The sequence below is a fragment of the Hyaena hyaena genome, unplaced genomic scaffold (assembly GCF_003009895.1).
Source record: "Hyaena hyaena isolate Hyena2069 unplaced genomic scaffold, ASM300989v1 scaffold_121, whole genome shotgun sequence".
Lineage (NCBI taxonomy): Eukaryota > Metazoa > Chordata > Mammalia > Carnivora > Hyaenidae > Hyaena > Hyaena hyaena.
In genome coordinates, this window is record NW_024080753.1 from 1,938,289 (window position 1) to 1,956,180 (window position 17,892).

The 17,892-nt window shown below is 61.2% G+C and overlaps 2 protein-coding genes across 8 annotated transcripts in view; one reads left to right on the forward strand and one right to left on the reverse strand.

The window, feature by feature from the left end:
• The window catches only part of TTC21A (tetratricopeptide repeat domain 21A), a 31,573-nt gene extending 16,378 nt beyond the window's left edge, over window positions 1–15,195 (reverse strand). For 2 of the 4 annotated variants that reach the window (XM_039237176.1, XM_039237175.1), the window contains exons 1-9: window positions 15,085–15,195; window positions 13,891–14,020; window positions 13,019–13,129; window positions 12,251–12,417; window positions 10,754–10,876; window positions 8,702–8,859; window positions 5,382–5,466; window positions 3,259–3,357; window positions 2,180–2,372 (exon numbers count right to left, since the gene is read on the reverse strand). In XM_039237176.1, the coding sequence (XP_039093107.1) occupies window positions 2,180–2,372; window positions 3,259–3,357; window positions 5,382–5,466; window positions 8,702–8,859; window positions 10,754–10,876; window positions 12,251–12,417; window positions 13,019–13,129; window positions 13,891–14,020; window positions 15,085–15,111 (1,093 nt within the window). In that variant the 5' untranslated portion in view covers window positions 15,112–15,195. Of the gene's footprint in view, window positions 1–2,179; window positions 2,373–3,258; window positions 3,358–5,357; window positions 5,467–8,701; window positions 8,860–10,753; window positions 10,877–12,250; window positions 12,418–13,018; window positions 13,130–13,890; window positions 14,021–15,084 lie in introns of all 4 variants that reach the window. The other 2 variants (XM_039237177.1, XM_039237178.1) reach the window with 2 other exon arrangements.
• Window positions 15,196–15,348: 153 nt separating this feature from the next.
• The window catches only part of GORASP1 (golgi reassembly stacking protein 1), a 28,376-nt gene continuing 25,832 nt past the window's right edge, over window positions 15,349–17,892 (forward strand). For all 4 annotated transcript variants that reach the window (XR_005529291.1, XR_005529293.1, XR_005529292.1 and 1 more), the window contains exon 1: window positions 15,349–15,447. Coding sequence is in view for 1 of the 4 variants with exons in the window: in XM_039237184.1 (XP_039093115.1) it covers window positions 15,385–15,447 (63 nt within the window). In the remaining 3 variants the exon portion in view is untranslated. The remainder of the gene's footprint in view (window positions 15,448–17,892) is intronic.

The window sequence follows — 17,892 nt, forward strand, 5'->3', positions numbered from 1 at the left end:
TGCCCCTGGAGCTTATTTCCGAGTACGGCGTGAGATGGGCACTTCCCTTTGTGCTGTTCACACTGGAGAGCCAGGCGCCCACCATTTTGGTTTGAAAGGTCACCTTACTCGTGAGGCCTGCTTCCATCCGTCTGTCTCCGTTTGCTCCAGCGTGGCCGGGCCGGAGCTGACTTACCTACTGTCGCTCCGTAACGTGTTTGGAATTTGGGAACACAAATCCTTCCACTCCTACCATTCCTCCTTTATGGCTGTTTCTTGGTCATTTTGGTGTATTTGTTCCTGACTGTCTTCCTATCTTGGTTTTCACTTATATCCATCCCACCGTTTGGCTCATCTATGGAATTAAATTACCTCGCAATCGTATTTGTAATTTTCAGTCACTTCTTTGTTCTCTACAATCTTTGTCGTAGGAGCCTGTTCTTTACCCACTGGCTGACGTCGCAGCCACTGCAAAGCCTGCTCTTCTGCTGGGGGAGGGGAAGTCTTTGCTCCTCAGAGGGCCATGGCCTTGCATGCACTTGGCCCCTCTTTCAAACTGCTAGCAGACCGACAAACGGACCAGACTGCTGAGCATTAGCAGCTGAGGCAGATTTCCCAAATTGTTAAGGTCGCTGCTTTTCTGGGCTGTGGACTTCCATTCTGGCTGCCTGGCCAGGGCTCCCCTGAATGAGGAAGTGGGGAGGGACTGAGCTGGGTGGGGCCGCGTCCTCGGGGTGTGGCCTGTGTGAGGAGCAGCAAGTCTTTCTGCCCTTCACGTCCCCGGTGGTGGGGGCGCATCAGGGGCTCTGCTCCCTCCTGCCCCACCGCCTTTCAGGGGCTCCTGATCCCATTCTCTGGGCCCCTTGTTATGTCACTGACTGCCCCTCATGGCATGTTTGCTCCCAGCCTCCAGTGACCCTGAACTTGTGTTTTTTTTTTTTTTTTTTTCCCAAACAGAGAGAAAGAGAGAGGCAGGGAGAGAGGAAGAGCGAGAATCCCAGCATGCTCTGCACTGTCAGCGTAGAGCCTGACGCGGGGCTGGGTCCCACACACCATGAGATCGTGACCTGAGCCAAAACCAAGAGTCAGACGCTCAACCAGCTGAGTCGCCCAGGCGCCCCTTGTTATTTTTCAATTCTTGTTTTCTTGGAGCTCTTTGGGGGAAACCGGAGCTCATTTCTTTAGCTGCCCTGCCTATGTCAATGCTGGCAGGTGGGTTTCCCGACTGGCTTATTATTGCCTTGCTTTTGACGCTGTCTGCCTTATACCTTCTAGAAATGTGCTGTTCTCATCATTTCTGGTCCACCAAAGGCAGCTTTCTCGGTTTCTAGGGCTGCAATTCTCTTTTCAGGATTCTATGGGCTTGGAAGTGGAGGAAGGTGCAGAGGCTGCGGAGTCAGCCTGACGTGGTGAGCCAGAAATCACGACCAACCTGCCGTGCTGCTGAGGAGGCTGGGCTGTAGACAGAAGGGGCTCGACCCGCAAGACACAGCTCCCGAGAGCTGCGCCTGCCTGGAGGCCGGGACCATACAGGTTCCTCAGCCAGAATTAAAGTGCTGGTTCAGAATTCACCAGACACTGTAGATCTGAAGGCTTGAAAAAACGTGTAAAATGAAAATTGGGCTCTGGAAAATGTACTGACATTTCTCTAACGTGGGGTGTGGGGGGGTCTGGACAGACAGGGAAGTAAAACTCTCCAAACTGTTGCTCTGGTGGCCGTTCAGCTCAGGCGCCTGCAGAGGGAGAGTCTGTAGAGGGGAGGCCAGCAGTGTTGGGTTGGGCAGAAGGGGGCGCTGCCGGTCCTGGGGGGGGGGGCGTGGTGTGGACATCGGAGGTCTGATGTAGACCGGAGTGGCTATGGCCACACTTCTGACAACTGCTGTGCCTCCCACATCCGTACTTATGATTCGTGGGGTGCCCTCAGCGTCAGCTGGTTCAGTGCCCAGGTCATGACCCCAGGGTCATGGGATCCAGCCCCATATGCAGAGCCTGCCTGAGACCCTCTCCCTCCCTCTGCCCCTCCCCCACTCTTACACTTTCTCTGTAAAACACACACACACACACACACACCACCCTGTCACACAATGTCCCCCAAACTCACACGCCCTCTAGGGAGGGTGCCCGCCAGCTCCGCGCTTCTGGATCCACGGAGGCCACCCTGCTCCCCGCCTTCCCGCCCCCACCTTGCCCACACCGCGACCTGTCAAGGCAGCCACGCTGTTCTCGTCCAACTTCATGGCCTCCGAGTACCACAGGGACGCCTCCGTCACTTGGTCCCGCAGGACGAAGATGTAGCCCAGCTCTGTGGCCGCGTGGGCATAGGAAGCTGTCGCCATGAACGTGCGCTCAATGAAGCCGCACACGAGCCGCAGGATGGCCTGGTGCCTTCCACACTGCAACGGGGGACACATGGGGTGGGGAGAGCTGTCGGCCCAGCCGTCTGCGCGAGGCCGTGTCAGGAGTGGGGGACACTAGCAGGCCTGTTCCGGGGCGCTTAGGGGAGCCTACGAGGCGCCGTGACCCACAGAGACGGGTGTGTGCCTTTGACTGGCTTCCAAAGAGCCTCACGCTGGGCACCTCTGTGGGACCTGCCTGCAGACACAGGGCCCTCCAGAGGACCCACCTCCTGGCTGAGTCACCAACAAGCTTTCAAAAGTTGAAGCTGGGTGAGAGGTGTCTGTGCCCTGTGGATGGGGAGTGGCCCCGAGGGCAGCCCCGTCCCTGCTGAGGGTGGAGAGCCAGCCGCCAGCAGCAGACACAGGTGTGTGTCTCTGAAGCAGACCGGGTGTCCCAGCGGCATCGGGCCCCGCGGTCCTGGGGCCCCATGGCGACCCCCGTTTCTGCAGCAATTCCTTCTGGTAGGTTTGCTTTGGGGCTGGAGGGTCTGACGAGGACACACTGCGGCCACCTGGCCTGTGTGACGGCAGAGGGGGTACAGGCGGGCCACCTCCACGGAGGGGGAGGACGGCAGCGGCTGCCTGGCGCCCTGGGCTAGAGCGACAGCCACAGCACAACTCTCTTCCCTGGACGACAAGCCTCTTACTCTAGATGCACTGCCAGACCTGGGGGCTCAGACCTTTCTCGCGTCCCCGAGCGGCCGAGGAAACAGCCTATGCGGTACAGTTACTGCTCTGAGGCCCGTAGGGGCCACTAGGGATGGGCCCCCAGGCTGAGAGGCCAAGTCTGAGCCGGAGAGGGGAGGGCAGTGTCCCCGGGGGGCTCCCCTTAGGAACAGCCAGCAGGAAGCACGATTTTGGAAACTTGGAAAGACCCTCTTACCAGCCTGCTAACCACAAGAATTTTTTTAAGGTGGAGGCTTGGGTTTTGGGGCTCTCTGGTCTCCAGTGCCTGAATCAGATTCCGGACATGGCCCGCAGCCTGTGGGGGCAAAAGAGGCCACGTCAGAGGTAATGTGTAAGATGGGGAGTTGGGCGGGGCTCGCACCCTGCGGCCCGCAGCCTCCCCGGGGGCCTGAAGACGGCCCCAGGGATTTGGGGTGGGCCCAGGCACCGGTCGGACTTTCAGGAGCTTGTTGACTCAAGAGCTGGCGCTGCCCCTCTGTTCATGGATTTGCGGAGAGAAGCTGCCCTCGCGCCCCCCTGCCCCGCCGGAGCCAGAAGCCAGCTGCCGCGGTGCCCACACAGCACATGGTCCTGGCCCCGAGCCTCTGCTCCACGGTGACATGAGTCACCACACTGGTGCCTGTTGGTCATTCCAGCGAACGCTCTCGAAGGCCCCGTAAGTCAATACAAGCATCTGAATTGTCCAGTCCGGCAGACAGGTCAGGTGATCTGCCTGAGGCCCCTCGGCCAAGCGGGGAGCAGACTCCAGAGCCCTTATTCTTTCCAGTTGCCTCCTCTGTCCACCCCCTACCGAGGAGCGGGGAGCCCTTAGTTCCTGGACGCGGAGAGGGACCCGGAGAGAGAGCCTGGCAGGAGCGCGTCTCCTCTGCTCAGCAGGGGCAAAGCACGGTCAGCACTGAGCAGCCTGGGCTGGGGAGGGGTCAAGTCCCAGGGACTGAGGCGGGGGTGGGGGGTGGGGGGTGAAGGGGGCATTGAGGCAACTCTGCCTCTCGGACCAACCCTCAGGCCAAGCCCCAGGGGGGCCTGCCCAGGGCTCCTGGGTCGCGTGAAGCTGAGGACCGTCCTCCGTTCCTACCCCGAGGAGCTGGGAAGAAGCTGGGAAGAAGCGAGAGCTCCTTCCAAATGCGGACGGTGCCCTCGGGCTCAGCCCGCCCCCCAGAGCCCACAAGCTCAGAGCCTCGCAGAAGGAGCCGGAGGCTTCCTCTTTCCACCATGATGCCTTAGACACTCCCGATTTGCCACACGCTTCACTGAAGCAACGTTATTTATTCAAATGGCAGCGTTATGGATGAAAAGGCAAACCCATCCTGGCATTGAGGCTTTCGTTAAGAAGGGTTTCTGTGTTTGAGGGCTGTGTTGGATTTCTCTGGAACATGACAGGGCTCAGAAGCAAGTGTGGGGCCAGGTTCCACCCGGCCGATACCTGAGCAATTCCAGCTCCTCCCTAACAGAATGGCATTTTAGTTGAGGTCTATCGTGACAGGGCTTTTTTCTGCAGACCTACCTCACTGGAAATGCTTCACGGAGTATACGTGTGGCTTCCTTTATTCACAGAACTACGTGTTAGACGATACCTCTATCTGTTAAAACTCTGCGAAAGACCTAATCGTCCAAATTTTACAGCCTTAGGTACTGCAGTATTCCAACGATCTGTACGATTCTAGGGTGTGCTAGTTTAGGGGCGAATACGATTTGAAACCATTCACAATCAGAGGCTGTTTGAGCCTGAGGACCAGGCAGATCCGTCTACTCGGACCCTAAACGTGGCCCAAATGTAAAAAACTCGGATCCCCAAGACCACAGGGGGGGAAGTTTTGAACACTGTCCACATTCAAGTGCAGACTCACGATGCCCAACAGGAAGAATTCTGGGCTGTTTGGAAGGTTATGATTTGGACTTGGGAGGAACTATGGTGATTGGCAGTGGAAGGAATCACCTGTAAAAATCCTTAAATAAAAATTTATTGACTTTAAATGTAAAAAAATGGCATTTCGTGACATAGGGCCGTGTTCCAAGTTCTCCATTTGTCATCTCATTTAACCCTTACAACGACCTCACAAATGGTGGGGACTGTCTGCAATTTACAAATGAGGATCCCAAGGCTTATCCGGGAGCCCAAACCGTGGTCAACCTCCCTGCGTGCCCACAGGGCAAACCAGCGCAGACCTGCTTGACAGGGAGTGGGGTGGGGGCGGGTGGGGGGGGGGCTGAGATCCAGGGAGCAGCCTCCAAGGCCCTGGGGATGGCGGCACTAAGAGGGCTTCCTCCCAGGCTGTGCACGTTTCAAGGCCTGGCTTCTGAGTCTTGAAAAGAACTTACTATGGTCATGTTTCCTTCTCTTGCAAGTTGATGCACAGCTAGGATTTGGCAGGCGTCAATATTGCTCTCGTCTCTCTCCAGGATTCTGAAATAGGAAGAGGAGCCACATGAATTGAGTCTTCACAGGCAAGGAAGTTCAGAGTGGCTGCCACTTCTGAACGTCTCCCAGTATCCATTCTCCCTTCTCCTTTCAATGACGGAATCCCCAGGGCAGCTCCCGCGTGGCTCCGTAGCTTAAGTGTCTGCCTCTTGATCTCAGCTCAGGCCTGTATGTATGTATTTACTTTTTTAAACAGGCTCCACGTCCAGCCTGGAGGGAGTCTAAGACTTGAACTCACGGCCCTGAGATCAAGATCTGAGCTGAGGTCAAGAGTCAGATGCTTAACCAACTGAGCCACCCAGGGGCCCCTTCAGCTCAGGTCTTGAGCTCAGGACTGTGAGTTCAAGCCCTGTGTTGGGCTCCACGCCTGGCGAGGAGCCTCCTTAAGTCAAACAAACACACAAAAGTAATAGAACTCCCCACTGAGCTGGGCAGTGGCTACCAGAATAAGGGGTACATCTCCCGGTGGCCCCGCAGCTGAGGTGTGGCCCTGGGGTTAAGCTCTGGCCAACGGGCTGTAAATGCAAGGGCCCCGTGTGATGCCGGCTGTATGCCTGCTGCCTGCCTTCCATCTCTTCTCCTTCCTCCTTCCTGCTGGGGGCGGAAACGTGGACCCTGTGAGCTGCGTCCTAGGTAGAGCAGCAAGTCAGAAGGGGCGCGGGACCCTACAGGGTGGGGGTGCTGTCCCTGGCCTGGGCAGCCACCAAACTTCCACCCGGGAGATGGGATAACCTTTCATGTTACTCAGGTCATGTGTTGTCTGGGTGTCTTTGTGACACAGCCTATTTGTATTGAAATGAACACAGGTGTGATTGCGGTACCGTGGCCCCGGGGGGGGGGGTGCGGAGAGGTGCTGGTGGGACAATCGTGGCGGTAAGTTGGAAAGGGAACCCTGCTTTCCATCACGCGTGTCATCGTGAAGAGGTAGTTTCTGGTCATGCATACTGGTGTTGGGGGGGGAGGAGTGTTCAATATTCTGCTTATAGGAAACTTCACGCATTTTTCAGCCAGGGTAGGGAGGGCCTTCAGCTTCATAGAGGGTTACTCGAGGGGCGCCTGGGGGGCTCAGTCCGTTAAGCGTCCGACTTCGGCTCAGGTCATGATCTCGCGGTTCATGAGTTCGAGCCCCGCGTTGGGCTCTGTGCTGACAGCTCAGAGCCTGGAGCCTGTTTCGGATTCTGTGTCTCCCTCTCTCTCTCTGCCCCTCCCCTACCCCCACTCCGCCACTCTCTCAAAAATAAATAAACGTTAAAAAAATAGGGTGTTACCCTAATGAGCACACAAAATTCTAACACGATTAATTAGGTACAGTTAACATTCAAACAGTTCTAACCACTCGTGGTGATTCTGAAGGTACTGTGGACCAAAGACATTTGGACATTAAAAAAAAAACTTTAAAAATTTTTTTAAAAAGTTTTATTTTAATGAGAGAGAACCAGCAGAGGAAGGGCAGAGGGAGGGGGAGGGAGAGACACAGAGAGAGAGTGAATCCCAAGGAAGCTCAGTGCTCAGCACACCCTGAGACCACGACCTGAGCTGAGATCAAGAGTCAGATGCTCAACTGACCGAAGCCCCAGGTGCCCCCCCCCCCAAAAAAAAACCCTTAAATAACTTAGGGACTAAAGAAGAATCAGAATGGATATTAGAGAATTCTTAGAGCCAAAACGATACTGAAAATATACATATCCAAACATGTAGATACTGCTAAAAATGGTACCTTGCGGGACTTACACACTGATATTCTGAAAGCAGATGGAGAATGGATGGCCAGGCATCCAACCAAGAGAAGACGGAAGAGGTTGCAGGAAATCATAGAGACCAGACACGAATAAAGCAGAAAACAGAGATGTGGGAGAGACCACCAACAAAACCAAAAGCTGACTTTTCAAAAAGATCATTAAAGGGGCGCCTGGGTGGCTCAGTCGGTTAAGTGTCTGAGTTCGGCTCAGGTCATGATCTCACGGTTCATGGGCCTGAGCCCCACGTCGGGCTCTGTGCTGACAGCTCAGAGCCTGGAGCTGCTTCCGATTCTGTGTCTCCCTCTCTCTCTGTGTCTCCTTCTCTCCCTGTCTCCCCTGCTCCCATTCTGTCGCTCTCAAACACAAACATTAAAGACATTTTTTTAAAGATTAATAAAAGAAATCAGTTATTCAAATGTTGATGAAGAAAAACAAGAGGAAAGGGAAAAATAAATAACATTAGGGATGGAAAGAGATACATACCTAGAGGAGGCAGAGATTTTAAAAAACAATGGGGGCTGGGGCGCCTGGCTGGCTCCCCAGGACCATGAGACTCTTGATCTTGACCCTTGGGGTGGTGAGTTCAAGCCCCCGTTGGGTTGGGCGTACTTGACCTGGCTCCTGCCGAGCACACTGGCCAGGTTCCCGCTGCGAGACGGGAGGGCCGAGGCCCACACGCACCGCACGAGCTGGCCCCCATGGGTGGAGCCGGCCCGATCGTGTTCATTTGTTACGGGCCGCCTCTCTCTGAGACGCAAAGGCCCTGGATGGCCATCGGAGGAATCACCATTCCTCCACGGGGAAGGAAGAGGCCTGCTTGCGACATGTGTGGTTTCGAACTGTGGGGTGTATGACCACAGTCTAGTAGCGCTTCATGGGGGTGACGTGCCATCGCTCAGGAAAAAAAAATCAGTCTGCGAACTCTCTTTGGGGAGAACATGAGTAGTATCCGATCTAGAATTACTAGATACTTAATTACTTAGTAAAAATAGTTAAAGCGTTTAAAGAGATAAGCTTCAGTTTATCTAGAAAATGCCATCCTAGGAAAACCTCCCATCAGACACGCCCTCCCCCGCAGTGGTCTTTATTTCCATGACATTGACCGGGCTCCCAGGTCGCCCTGACTGGGGGTCTGTCCCACACGTCCCAGGGACTTCCCAGCGCTTACGTCCGGCCTCAGCCAAGTCACCGGTGACCCCGCCCCCGCCCGCCCTGCTTAGAGCCAACTGCTTGTGGCCCTGTGGCCCCGGCTGCTCTGGGTTCCTTGGGTCGCTCCCTCCGGCTCTCTCTCAGCCGACGTGCGTAGACCTCTAGCTGTGCCCATTTCTGTGTGTCCTGCCCGCCCGCCCTCTGATCGCATCACGGTCCGAAAGCAGTGACTTTTGTGTCTTGTCCCGTCAAGCACACACTGTCGGGATCCCCTCTGCCCGGCTGGGACGGCGGGAACACGTCGGCGCCGTACCACCCGCGTCGCGCCTCACCTGTGCCCGGTCTCTACCGCCTGCTCCCAGTCCTGCTGGGCCAGGAAGAGCCGCATCTTCAGGACCAGCGCGGGCAGGAAGCTGCCCGAGGGGCCGGCGATCTGGTTCACCACCTCCAGGGCCCCCACGTAGTTCTGCTGCGTCATGAAGTAGGTCGCCTGTCGAAAGGCCAAGGGAAGAGCCTCCGTCAGTGCCCACGAGGGGGGGGGTCCGTATCTCCGCCGCCCAGGGGCAGAGCCAGGCACACGGGCACTGCGGGTCCCCCCCCCACCGCGGGGCCAGGCCCTCCCCCGAGGCCCCTGGGGAAGGACTCAGCACTGAGTGACAAAGCAAGGCCCACAGCAGTCTCGGGGTCCTGGACGGGCTGGGGTGCCGGGAGACGGCTGAGCCCCAGGCAGGCGTGGGACACGGCCCGGCCGCGGAGGCCGCCCCGGGGGGAGGCCCGAGCGTGCTGGGCCCTTCGAGTCCCACAGACGGCCCACTCGTTTCCCATTCGTATTCTTTTCTTAAAAAATTTCAAAAATGTTTATTTATTTCTGAGAGAGAAGGAATGTGCATCCGGTGGTGGAGGCCAGAGAGAGGGGACAGGATCCGAGACGGGCTCTGCGCTGACAGCAGGGAGCCCCGTGCGGGGCTCAGTCAAGAACTGTGGGATCGTGACCTGAGCTGAGTCAGATGCCTGACCCACTGAGCCCCCCAGGTGCCCCCAAATCGCTTTCTGGAAGGTTATGGCCCAGGCCCAGGGTCAGCTGGCACTTGCAGGTACCCCGTTAAAGAGCGGTTTGTGCCCCCTCTGTCCAGGCCGCTGCCGGCCACCAGGTCGTGGCACGACCCAGGTGCCTGAGGGCCCAGGGCACGGCTCCGGAGGGACTTGGCGTTGGGCTCTGAGGGGAGCTGCTGTCAGGCCGGCAGCCGCCCGTATGGGGCTCGTTAGAAACAGGACTGGGACTGTTCTAGATGCAGGTTCACGCGTACACGTGCTCCCTGCAGCGCCCTCACTGCGAGCTGAAGACGATCTCAGCGTCCAACAGCAGGAGACCGGGTGGCAAATTACATTAGGCCCGCGCGACGGGGGAGATGCTCGAGGTGGCATCTTCAAATGACGGAAAGGGATGCCCTGTGATTATCGCCGTGTTAAGTGACAGCACCGGCCCCGCCTGCGGAGCTGCTCAGGGAGGACCCTTGCAGGGCCAGGAGGGCTGAGAGCTGCCGGCCCTCTGGGCAGCCCGCCCCGTGGGGTCACCCTGTCCCCTGGGGGCGGCCCCCACCCAGCCGCTGGTCAGGGAGGGGGCCGGGGAGGGGCCACCCCAGCTCTGGAACCCCGAGTCGGCTGAGGCCTTCGCTGCATCACAAAGTGACTTCTGCCACCCGGTCCTGCTTCTGGCCCCTCCCCCCCAGGTGCCGGTCCCAAGGGTGCCCCCAGAACGCCCCGCCAGGCACCCCGGAGCCGCACGCGTGGAAGACAGACTGGGAGACGCGGCCCTAAAGTGGCCACGTGAGCTGTGTGGAGTGGGAGGGCGAAGGGCGCCGTTTTAATTCATCTTTTGAGTTTATCAGCCTCCTGTGTTTTTTTGAATGAGGACACATTCGTTTTTCTAAGATACAGACAAAGAGAAGAGACTAAGAGGCTAGTTTTTCTTTCATTGGTTGATTCCGTGAGGGTCACGTAAGAAATAAAGAATGTAATTTAGGTGGAGATCAGAAGACACCAAACTTCTACGCCATCTCCCTCCTCCCTCCGAATTTAACCAGAGGGAAGAGAGAGTGGGGCGTAAAAGGTAGAGACAACAGGGCAGACCCTGAGGATGGGACCCCGAGGGGACCCCACACAGGAGGAGACGAGCCCTGGGCTGCTGTGGGACCCGGACTCTCTCTGGGCACCCGCTCCCCACCGGCCAGGAGACGGCCTGAGACAGAGCGTCTGGCCCAAAGTCTCCCGTGGGACCCCCTCCCGCGGAGGCCCAGGTAGGGACCCCCCTGCCCCCCGCAGCCCAGGTAGGGACCCCCGCCCCCCCCCACGGCCCAGGTAGGGCCCTCGCGCCCGCGGCCCACCTTTCCCATGAGCCCCAGCACATCTCTGGTGTCCTGCGTGCCTTGTTCCAGGTACTTGATGGATTTCTTCACCGCGTGGGGCTGGTCTGAGGTGAGGTCCACCCAGCCTCTGAGCACGTAGCCCTGGGGGCGCAACAGGACGGAGATGCGCACGCGGCCCCACTCCTCCCCGAGGCCCTGCTCTCTCCCACCGTCAGGATGCGCACTGACCGCTTTCCCGGCGCAGCCCCCCTGACCGGAGCCCCCCACCCGGTCCGCTACCACTAGTGGCTAAAGCTCAGCCTGGGAGGGCGCTCCCCTGACGCCCCCCGCGCTGCTGCCCCGCCACACACTCTCACGGGCGCGGCCACTGGCCGGCTTCTCGCGCTGGGATGGGGCGGGGGGCACGGCTGCAGCTCTCCCCGGGGCTCAGCCGAGCGCGGCGGGCGGCCCGAGCGGTTCTGAGCTGGGGGCCTTGCCAGCCCCGCGCCAGCCTTCCCCCAGGCTCCGCTGGGTGGGCGGCCGCGCCTGAGGTGGGGTCCGAGGTGCACTTGCACACTCGGCCCCGAAGGCTCCCTCACGCCCCAGACCCGTATTTCTCACTCTTTACCACTCACTCGCCTCCGAAGGAGCCTTTGCTGATGTTTCAATTTCCCTAATTGTTTCCTCTCCCTCCAAGACTTTTTTTTTGAGAGAGAGAGAGAGAGCGCGCGAGCGAGTGAGCGTGTGAGTGGGGTAAGAAGGTAAAGGGGGAGAGAGGGAGGGAGGGAGGGAAGGAGAGAGAGTCCAAGCAGGCTCCATGCTCAGTGTGGAACTTGATCTCATGACCGTGAGATCACGACCTGTGTGGAAATCAAGACTTGACGCTTAACCGACTGAGCCCCCTGCCCTCCGAGACACTATAATATCACAGATACACTACCTGTTTATGTAGTGTGCAAATCTGTGTTCTATACTTTTTTTTTTAGCTCCCACCCTTCTGTATTTTATACTTACACAGTAAGATTTTTTTCACCCCCTCCTCTGGGAACCAATTTCCACCCCTTTGGGGGTGAGATCACCTCTGCTGAGGTGGAGACTAGACTGAGCCTACACTGAGGCTTCAAACTCATCAGTGCAGGTCTGCCGCGCGTGAGGTGTGCCCCGTACGGGATACGCCGCGCGTGAGGCCCAGCGCGTGTGAGGGTGTGAGGCCCACCGTGCGTGCGACCTACTGCTGACATCCAGCAGGCCTCCCAAGAAGGCAGTGGGCCCGCAGTGTAGCCAACTCCTCTAATTTGCCAAAAGACCCAGGAAATCTGGCCTTTCGGTAAAAACATTTTGCTTTCTAAACGTCGGCAACGAATTCAAGATGTTAAAAGTAGACAGTGCCGGCCGCAGAACACCGTCTGCAGACTAGACTCTGGACCCCTGGCGGCGAGACCACGTGGGTGGGGGCCCCGCGAGACCCCAGGCGCACCCCCACCCCCAAGCCCGTGGGGCGTGACGGGCGGCGCGGTGACGCCCGCGTGCGCGCACCTCCCGGAGGCTGCCGCAGACCTGCAGCGCGCGGTCCACGTACTCCTTGGCCTTGTCGTGGCGGCCCACGAGCCAGAGGAAGAGGCCGGCGTAGTACAGGGCCGGCCCGCCGGCCGCCTTGCGCATCTCCTTCAGGCTGCTCTCCAGCTCCCGGACGGCTTCTTGGTCTGCGAATCCGAGACGAGGAAGAGCGGGAGTGGGGGGAGCGGGGAGGCACCGAGGGCCCGGGGACCTGCCTCTGGCCGCGCTGAGGCCCCTTTAAACACGACGGAGAGGACTCGGGGCCGGAGCTGGAACCGGGAGCGGTGGGCGCCTGCCCTTGGGGTTGCTCAGATGTGCCTCTTCTCTGTGCCCAGCAGCCGGCTGAGCAGACAGACCAAACCAAATCGCGCCCCCCCAGCCCCCCAGGCCCCCCGTCTGTCCTGGGAGGGGAAACAGCTGTTTGTAGTGTCTTGGGATCTTTCCCTGGCTCTAGGGAGCGGGACATTACGGGTGGAATTATTCACGTCAACCCGATCTGTCTCGTCAAGGTCCTGGCACAGGAAAGCAGGGTGCCTTCCCAACTCTTGGGATCTGGAAGGAGGACCCTCCCCCTGCCACCCTCTCTGCGCCTGGCTTCCACTCAGTCGGCCCTGGGTCTTCCTCAAGGCCCCGGGGGGAGGGAGTGGAAGCCGCTCCCCACGGGCCAACAACAGGTGCCGTCAGGGCGCCAACAGCCCTTGGCGGGCGACACCTCAGGGGCGAGGCCGTGGGCACGGCCGCACTCACCGACGGTCTCGCAGCGCTTGTGAGCATAAATGAGGGCCAAGACGGAGCACAGGGACACGTCTGGGTGGTTCCGGATGCTCTCCAGGTGGCTGATGGCGTCCTGGATGCGCTCTGCAAAGAAGGGCCCAGGTGCTTATGCTCCTGGGCCCCAGGCCCCGCGGTCGGTGGGGGGGGCTCTGTGGCAGATGCAGGGGGACCCTTTTCGGGGCTGACCCAGGACTTGGCACCACCTGGCTTCAGCCAGAATCATTGGACTAACTGGTCCCAAACGTCCCCGGTGGCCCAGGTTCCCTGAAGAGGCCACGGGCACCAGGGTCCAGGCAGGAGGGCTGGGAGCTAAGCTGAACCTGGGAGTACTCGCAGGCTGGGATTTGGGGCTGGGGGTCCCCTCCTAAGCGTGACCTCAGGGCACTCCCAGCTGAGCCACAGACTACATGTCCCCCTCGGTGTCCCCGGAGGCTGGCCCCTAGCTCAGACCACCTTGTGAACAGTGGGGAGTGAGCACCTGCATGAGGCTCCTCTGCCCTCGGCTCCTGGCCACACCTACCACTTCTTTCCCTGCATCACCAGCTCGGCAGTTTCCGAGCCGGGATTGGTCCAGCCGCGTCTCCCCACCACGCCCACCCCATTCCACCTCATTTTCCAGACAGGGAAACTGAGGGGCAGAGAGCACGGGTGGGGAGCTCTCTGATGCCCAAAAGTCAGCTAGGTAAGGATCACACAGCCACATGTGGACTGACCGGGGCATCTAGCTACTGAGTGTAGCTTTCCAGGGCAACATGCCTGGGGGGGAAGGAGGTACCCAGGCCGAGCCAGAGTGTCTGTGCCCGGCTGGTGCCCGAGGTCAGGAGGCCACGCTGCCAAGTCCTTACCCTCTCTGAGGATCCCGTAGGTTTTAAAGAACTGCAGTACAGGGTCATGGCCGAACTTGTCCAGGCCCAGGGCCGCAGCCTGCTGCACGTGGCGGAAGTACTGCTCCCGGCTGTAGTAAACGATCCCGGCCTGCAGGGAGGAGCACACGCTTGCAGGAGCCCTTCTCCGGCCCGTTCTGACCCGCTTTCTCCCCTGGTCCCCTCCTCCGTTCCGCACAAGCAAGAGAGAGGATACTGAGACTTCGTTCTGCTCCCCACCAGCCCCAGGAGCAGCTCCACGCTGGTCCCTAGAGTCCCTAGCGAGGAGTTTGGAGGTGTGTGTGGATTATCCACAGACTATGGCTCAGCGTGAGGGAGAATTCAACTTAGGCTTTGTCTCAGGAAGGGAACGAGGGGAAGGGAGGGGCTCATGGTAAGAACAGTGACCCGGCTGGTTAGACTCGGGAGTCATTGTGGATTAACCGCCTATCGGGAACTGTATCAAGAGCTCTCCATCCTATGGGTTATTCTCTCCGTACCCTTCACGGTTAAAGAAGCTACAGCCCATGGAGAGTGAGGCCTCACAAAGGTCGTGCAGCCCCAGGGGCCGAGACTCCAAAGTGAAGCCTCGCTTCCCCTAAAGGCTGCGGGCACGGGGGTTGGGGAGAGACGTGCTGGGCCCAGACGCCACCGTCGGGGTAACAGGCAGCAGCTGGAATGGGTTGGAGCGGGAGAAGGGGTGTGTTCATGGTGTGTGTGGGCGGGGGCTGTTGCGGGGCCTGGGGGAGACGGTGGCGGTCCTGGCCGAGGGCATAAAAGCAGCGGGCGAGGTCAGGACCCAGGTAGGAGCGACCTGAGGCGGATTATGGTTAAGGCCGCAGCATCGAGCAGCGGTGCCGGCCCCGGAGATGGGGCCGCGGAGGAGGCAGGGAGGGGGCAGGACGGCGAGACGACCGACGTGGGTTTTGGGTACGTTGGTCTGGGGGCACTGGAGGGCAGGGCCGGGTGGGGACGCCGGCCTGGGGCTCAGCGTGCAGAGGAAACAGATGCCCTCGGCAGGCGCAGCGGGGCAGAGGCTGGCGGGTCCTTCGTCAGCGGCCGAGGGCGGGCAGCGACGGCGGGTGAAGGGTGGCCGGGGGCAGCCGCGCGCGGGGGCCGCGGGGCGGAGGCCGGGCGCCCCGAAGGGAAAGGCAGGGCAGCGCCCGGGCCACGCACCATAAGGGAGGAGTCGCCGGCGCTCATCTCCGGCGCCCGCGGCTCCGAGTCCGGGTCTGGGGGCGCCGCGCCGAGCCGGGGTCCGGACACAGGGTCCCGGGCGCGCCTCTCGCGGCCGGAAGTTGGGGGCGCGCGTCCTTGGCAGCGGAGGGGGCGGGCCGGTTGCTAAGGGCGTCAGAATCCGGGGCGGGCGGGGCGGGCGGGGCGGGCGGCCACGTGACAAGGCCGGGCAATCGAGCGCCGAGACGGCCGGGGCGCGTGCGCGGCGCGGGGTCGGGCTGCGCGGTGGGCGCCGCCGCCATGGGCCTGGGCGCCAGCGCCGAGCCGCCGGCGGGCGGTGCCGAGGGCTTCCACCTGCACGGGGTGAGTCGCCCGCGCGGCGCCGGGGACCTTGGCTGGGCTGTGGCTCCCCCGGGGCGGCCCCCTGCCGGCCCCCGCCTGGCTGCGGCCGCGGTCGGCCCGGCGCCCGCCCGGAGGGCCAGCCCAGCAGGAAGCGGGAGCGTTTCCGGGAGGGGCCGCCCCGGAACGGCCCTTGGCGCGGGTGAAGACCGCGCGGGTTCGGCGGTTCAAGTTCGCGGTCGCCTCCGTGCTGGGCCCCGGGTGGGGGGCGGGGAGCCAGCGACGCCGAGGCGCCAGCCCGCCGCCCTCGGTCCAGGGGGCCGCCGTCGTGGGGTCCACGGGCCTCGGGTCGGGGGCTCGAGGGGCCGTGCGACCCAGCCCGGGGCAGCCGGGAGAAGGCGCAGAGGGCGGGGGCGCCTGGCAGCAGCGGGCGCCTCGGGTGCAACCCGCGGAGACGCGCTGCGGAGAAAGTCGTCCTGGCGCCGCGACCAGGAGGTTCTGGCAAAGTGAAGACGGGGGGGGGGGGGGGGGGGGGGGGGGTTCCTAGAGTCTGGGGGTGAGGAGAGGGGCCAGCGGGCAGATGGGCAGGTGGGGTGGCCGTGTGTACGCGGAGCTCCGACCCCGGAGCTCAGCGGGCAAAGGCCCGCGGACGGATGCAGGGCTGAGCGCGCGGGCAGGCGGGCCGCCTCGGTGAGGCGTCCGGCGGGTGGGAGGCTCTGTCCAGTGCAGGAGCGCCGGGCGCGGGCAGGGCGCCGGGATTCCGCGCTGCTGATGGGCCCCCGTCTGGCACCGCGGGAGGCACCCTGCAGGCAAGGTGCACAGTGGGATCCGTCCAGGGGAGTTCCGCAGCGGGTTGACGGAAGGCGAAGGAATTGAGGGTTTGGCAAGAGGGAGGGGTGGGGCGATGGGGGCACTGAAGACCGGAGGGGCCTGGAGGGGGCAAGCATTGGGGGTCTTCCATTCCCAGAAGCGGATACTTTCGGGCACCTGCTCCGGCAGGCAGGGTTGTGGGTGCCAGAGAGAACGCAGGGGCAGAACGGACATTGTCCCTCCTGGCATGGAGCGCACGTTTGGGAGGAGGCGGACAGACGAAATAGACGTAGGCCGTAGGTGGGGAGAAGAGGAAAGCAGAGGAAGTGAGCGCCGGGTCAGGATGAGCCTCTCGCCGAAATGCCTGGGAAGGAAGGAGGGGAAGAACATTGTGGGCAGAGGGAGGCCCCGAGGTGGGCCGTGCTTGTGTTGAGGAAGACGGGAGGTGAGGCTGGTGTGCGTAGACAGGGCGGCCCGTGCAAGGGGGACGGCGGTGAAGGATGCGGCCAGGCATGCATGCTGTCCTGGCAGCACCGAGCCGGACGCGGGGCTCGAGCTCACGAACCGTGAGATCATGACCTGAGCCGGAGTCTGATGCTTAACCGACTGAACCACCCAGGCGCCCCTTTACTAACGTTTTAAAAAACGGAGGACACGCGTGCTGCCCTCTGTCAGTGCCAGCATCCTCGCCATGTGCCAGGCGTGTTGGAGAAGTCCTTGCGGCCACACCCCCTCCCCGCAAGCTTGGAGCCCCTCAGGGCCCCCCAGGCAATGGTTGTTACAGTGTGCGGGGGGCTTTTCCTCGTGGGTAAGTTGGTGTGAGTATAAGGGTTAAATGCAAGGCAGAGCCCTGGCACCCAGCCAGTCCTCAGCAAGGGTGTCACTGTTGGTTGGCTACGTTAGACCCCTGCTGGGGAACACAGTGGAGAGTGAACACAGGCTCACCGGGTGGGGTGGGGTGGGGTGGGGGTGTTGAGAGACACCCCCCACCCTGAGCATGGGACAGAGAGCAGCGCTTGCTGCTGGAGTGGGGGTGTGGGAGCGGGTGAGGGCAAAGTCCCGGCGAGGGCGGTGGAGTACGGCCAAGGTCACGGCCCGAGGCTGGGTACAGGTGCAGGGGGTAGGTGGGAGAGGGCGGGGCCGGGGGTTGGAGGCCCGAGCCTCTGGACCCCACAGTGATGGAGGGCAGCGGGCAGCTGGGGGCACTGGTCTCGGGAGCAGGGGCCTTACTGGAGGGGCGGGGTGGCCTGGAAGTGGTCCTGAGCAGGGAGGAGCACCCCCTCACACGTGTCCCTGATAACCGTCCTGTGGCTTTCATGAGACCCCTTGTGGCAGCGCGCCCATGAGGGGAGACTGGCGGGGCCAGGACCCCCTGGTCGCGGGCCAGCTGGGATTGGAGCCAGGTCCCTGAGCTCACCGTCAGGGGAAGTCATGGCAGCTTCGGGAGACGGTGACACCGCCGGGCGGGGTCCCAGGTCCAGGGGCTCAGTGTGAGCCTCCCTCAGCCGGGGGCGTCCACGGCTCTGGGGCTCGTGGGTGGCAGAGGCCACAGGGCCTTTCCGTGCGGAGGCCGTGGAGCCCAGTGTCCTCTGGGCAGCAGGGCATCAGGTGCCCAGGGCCCAAGGCCCAAGGCCTGTGGGAGGGGTGCGGGTGTGGGGC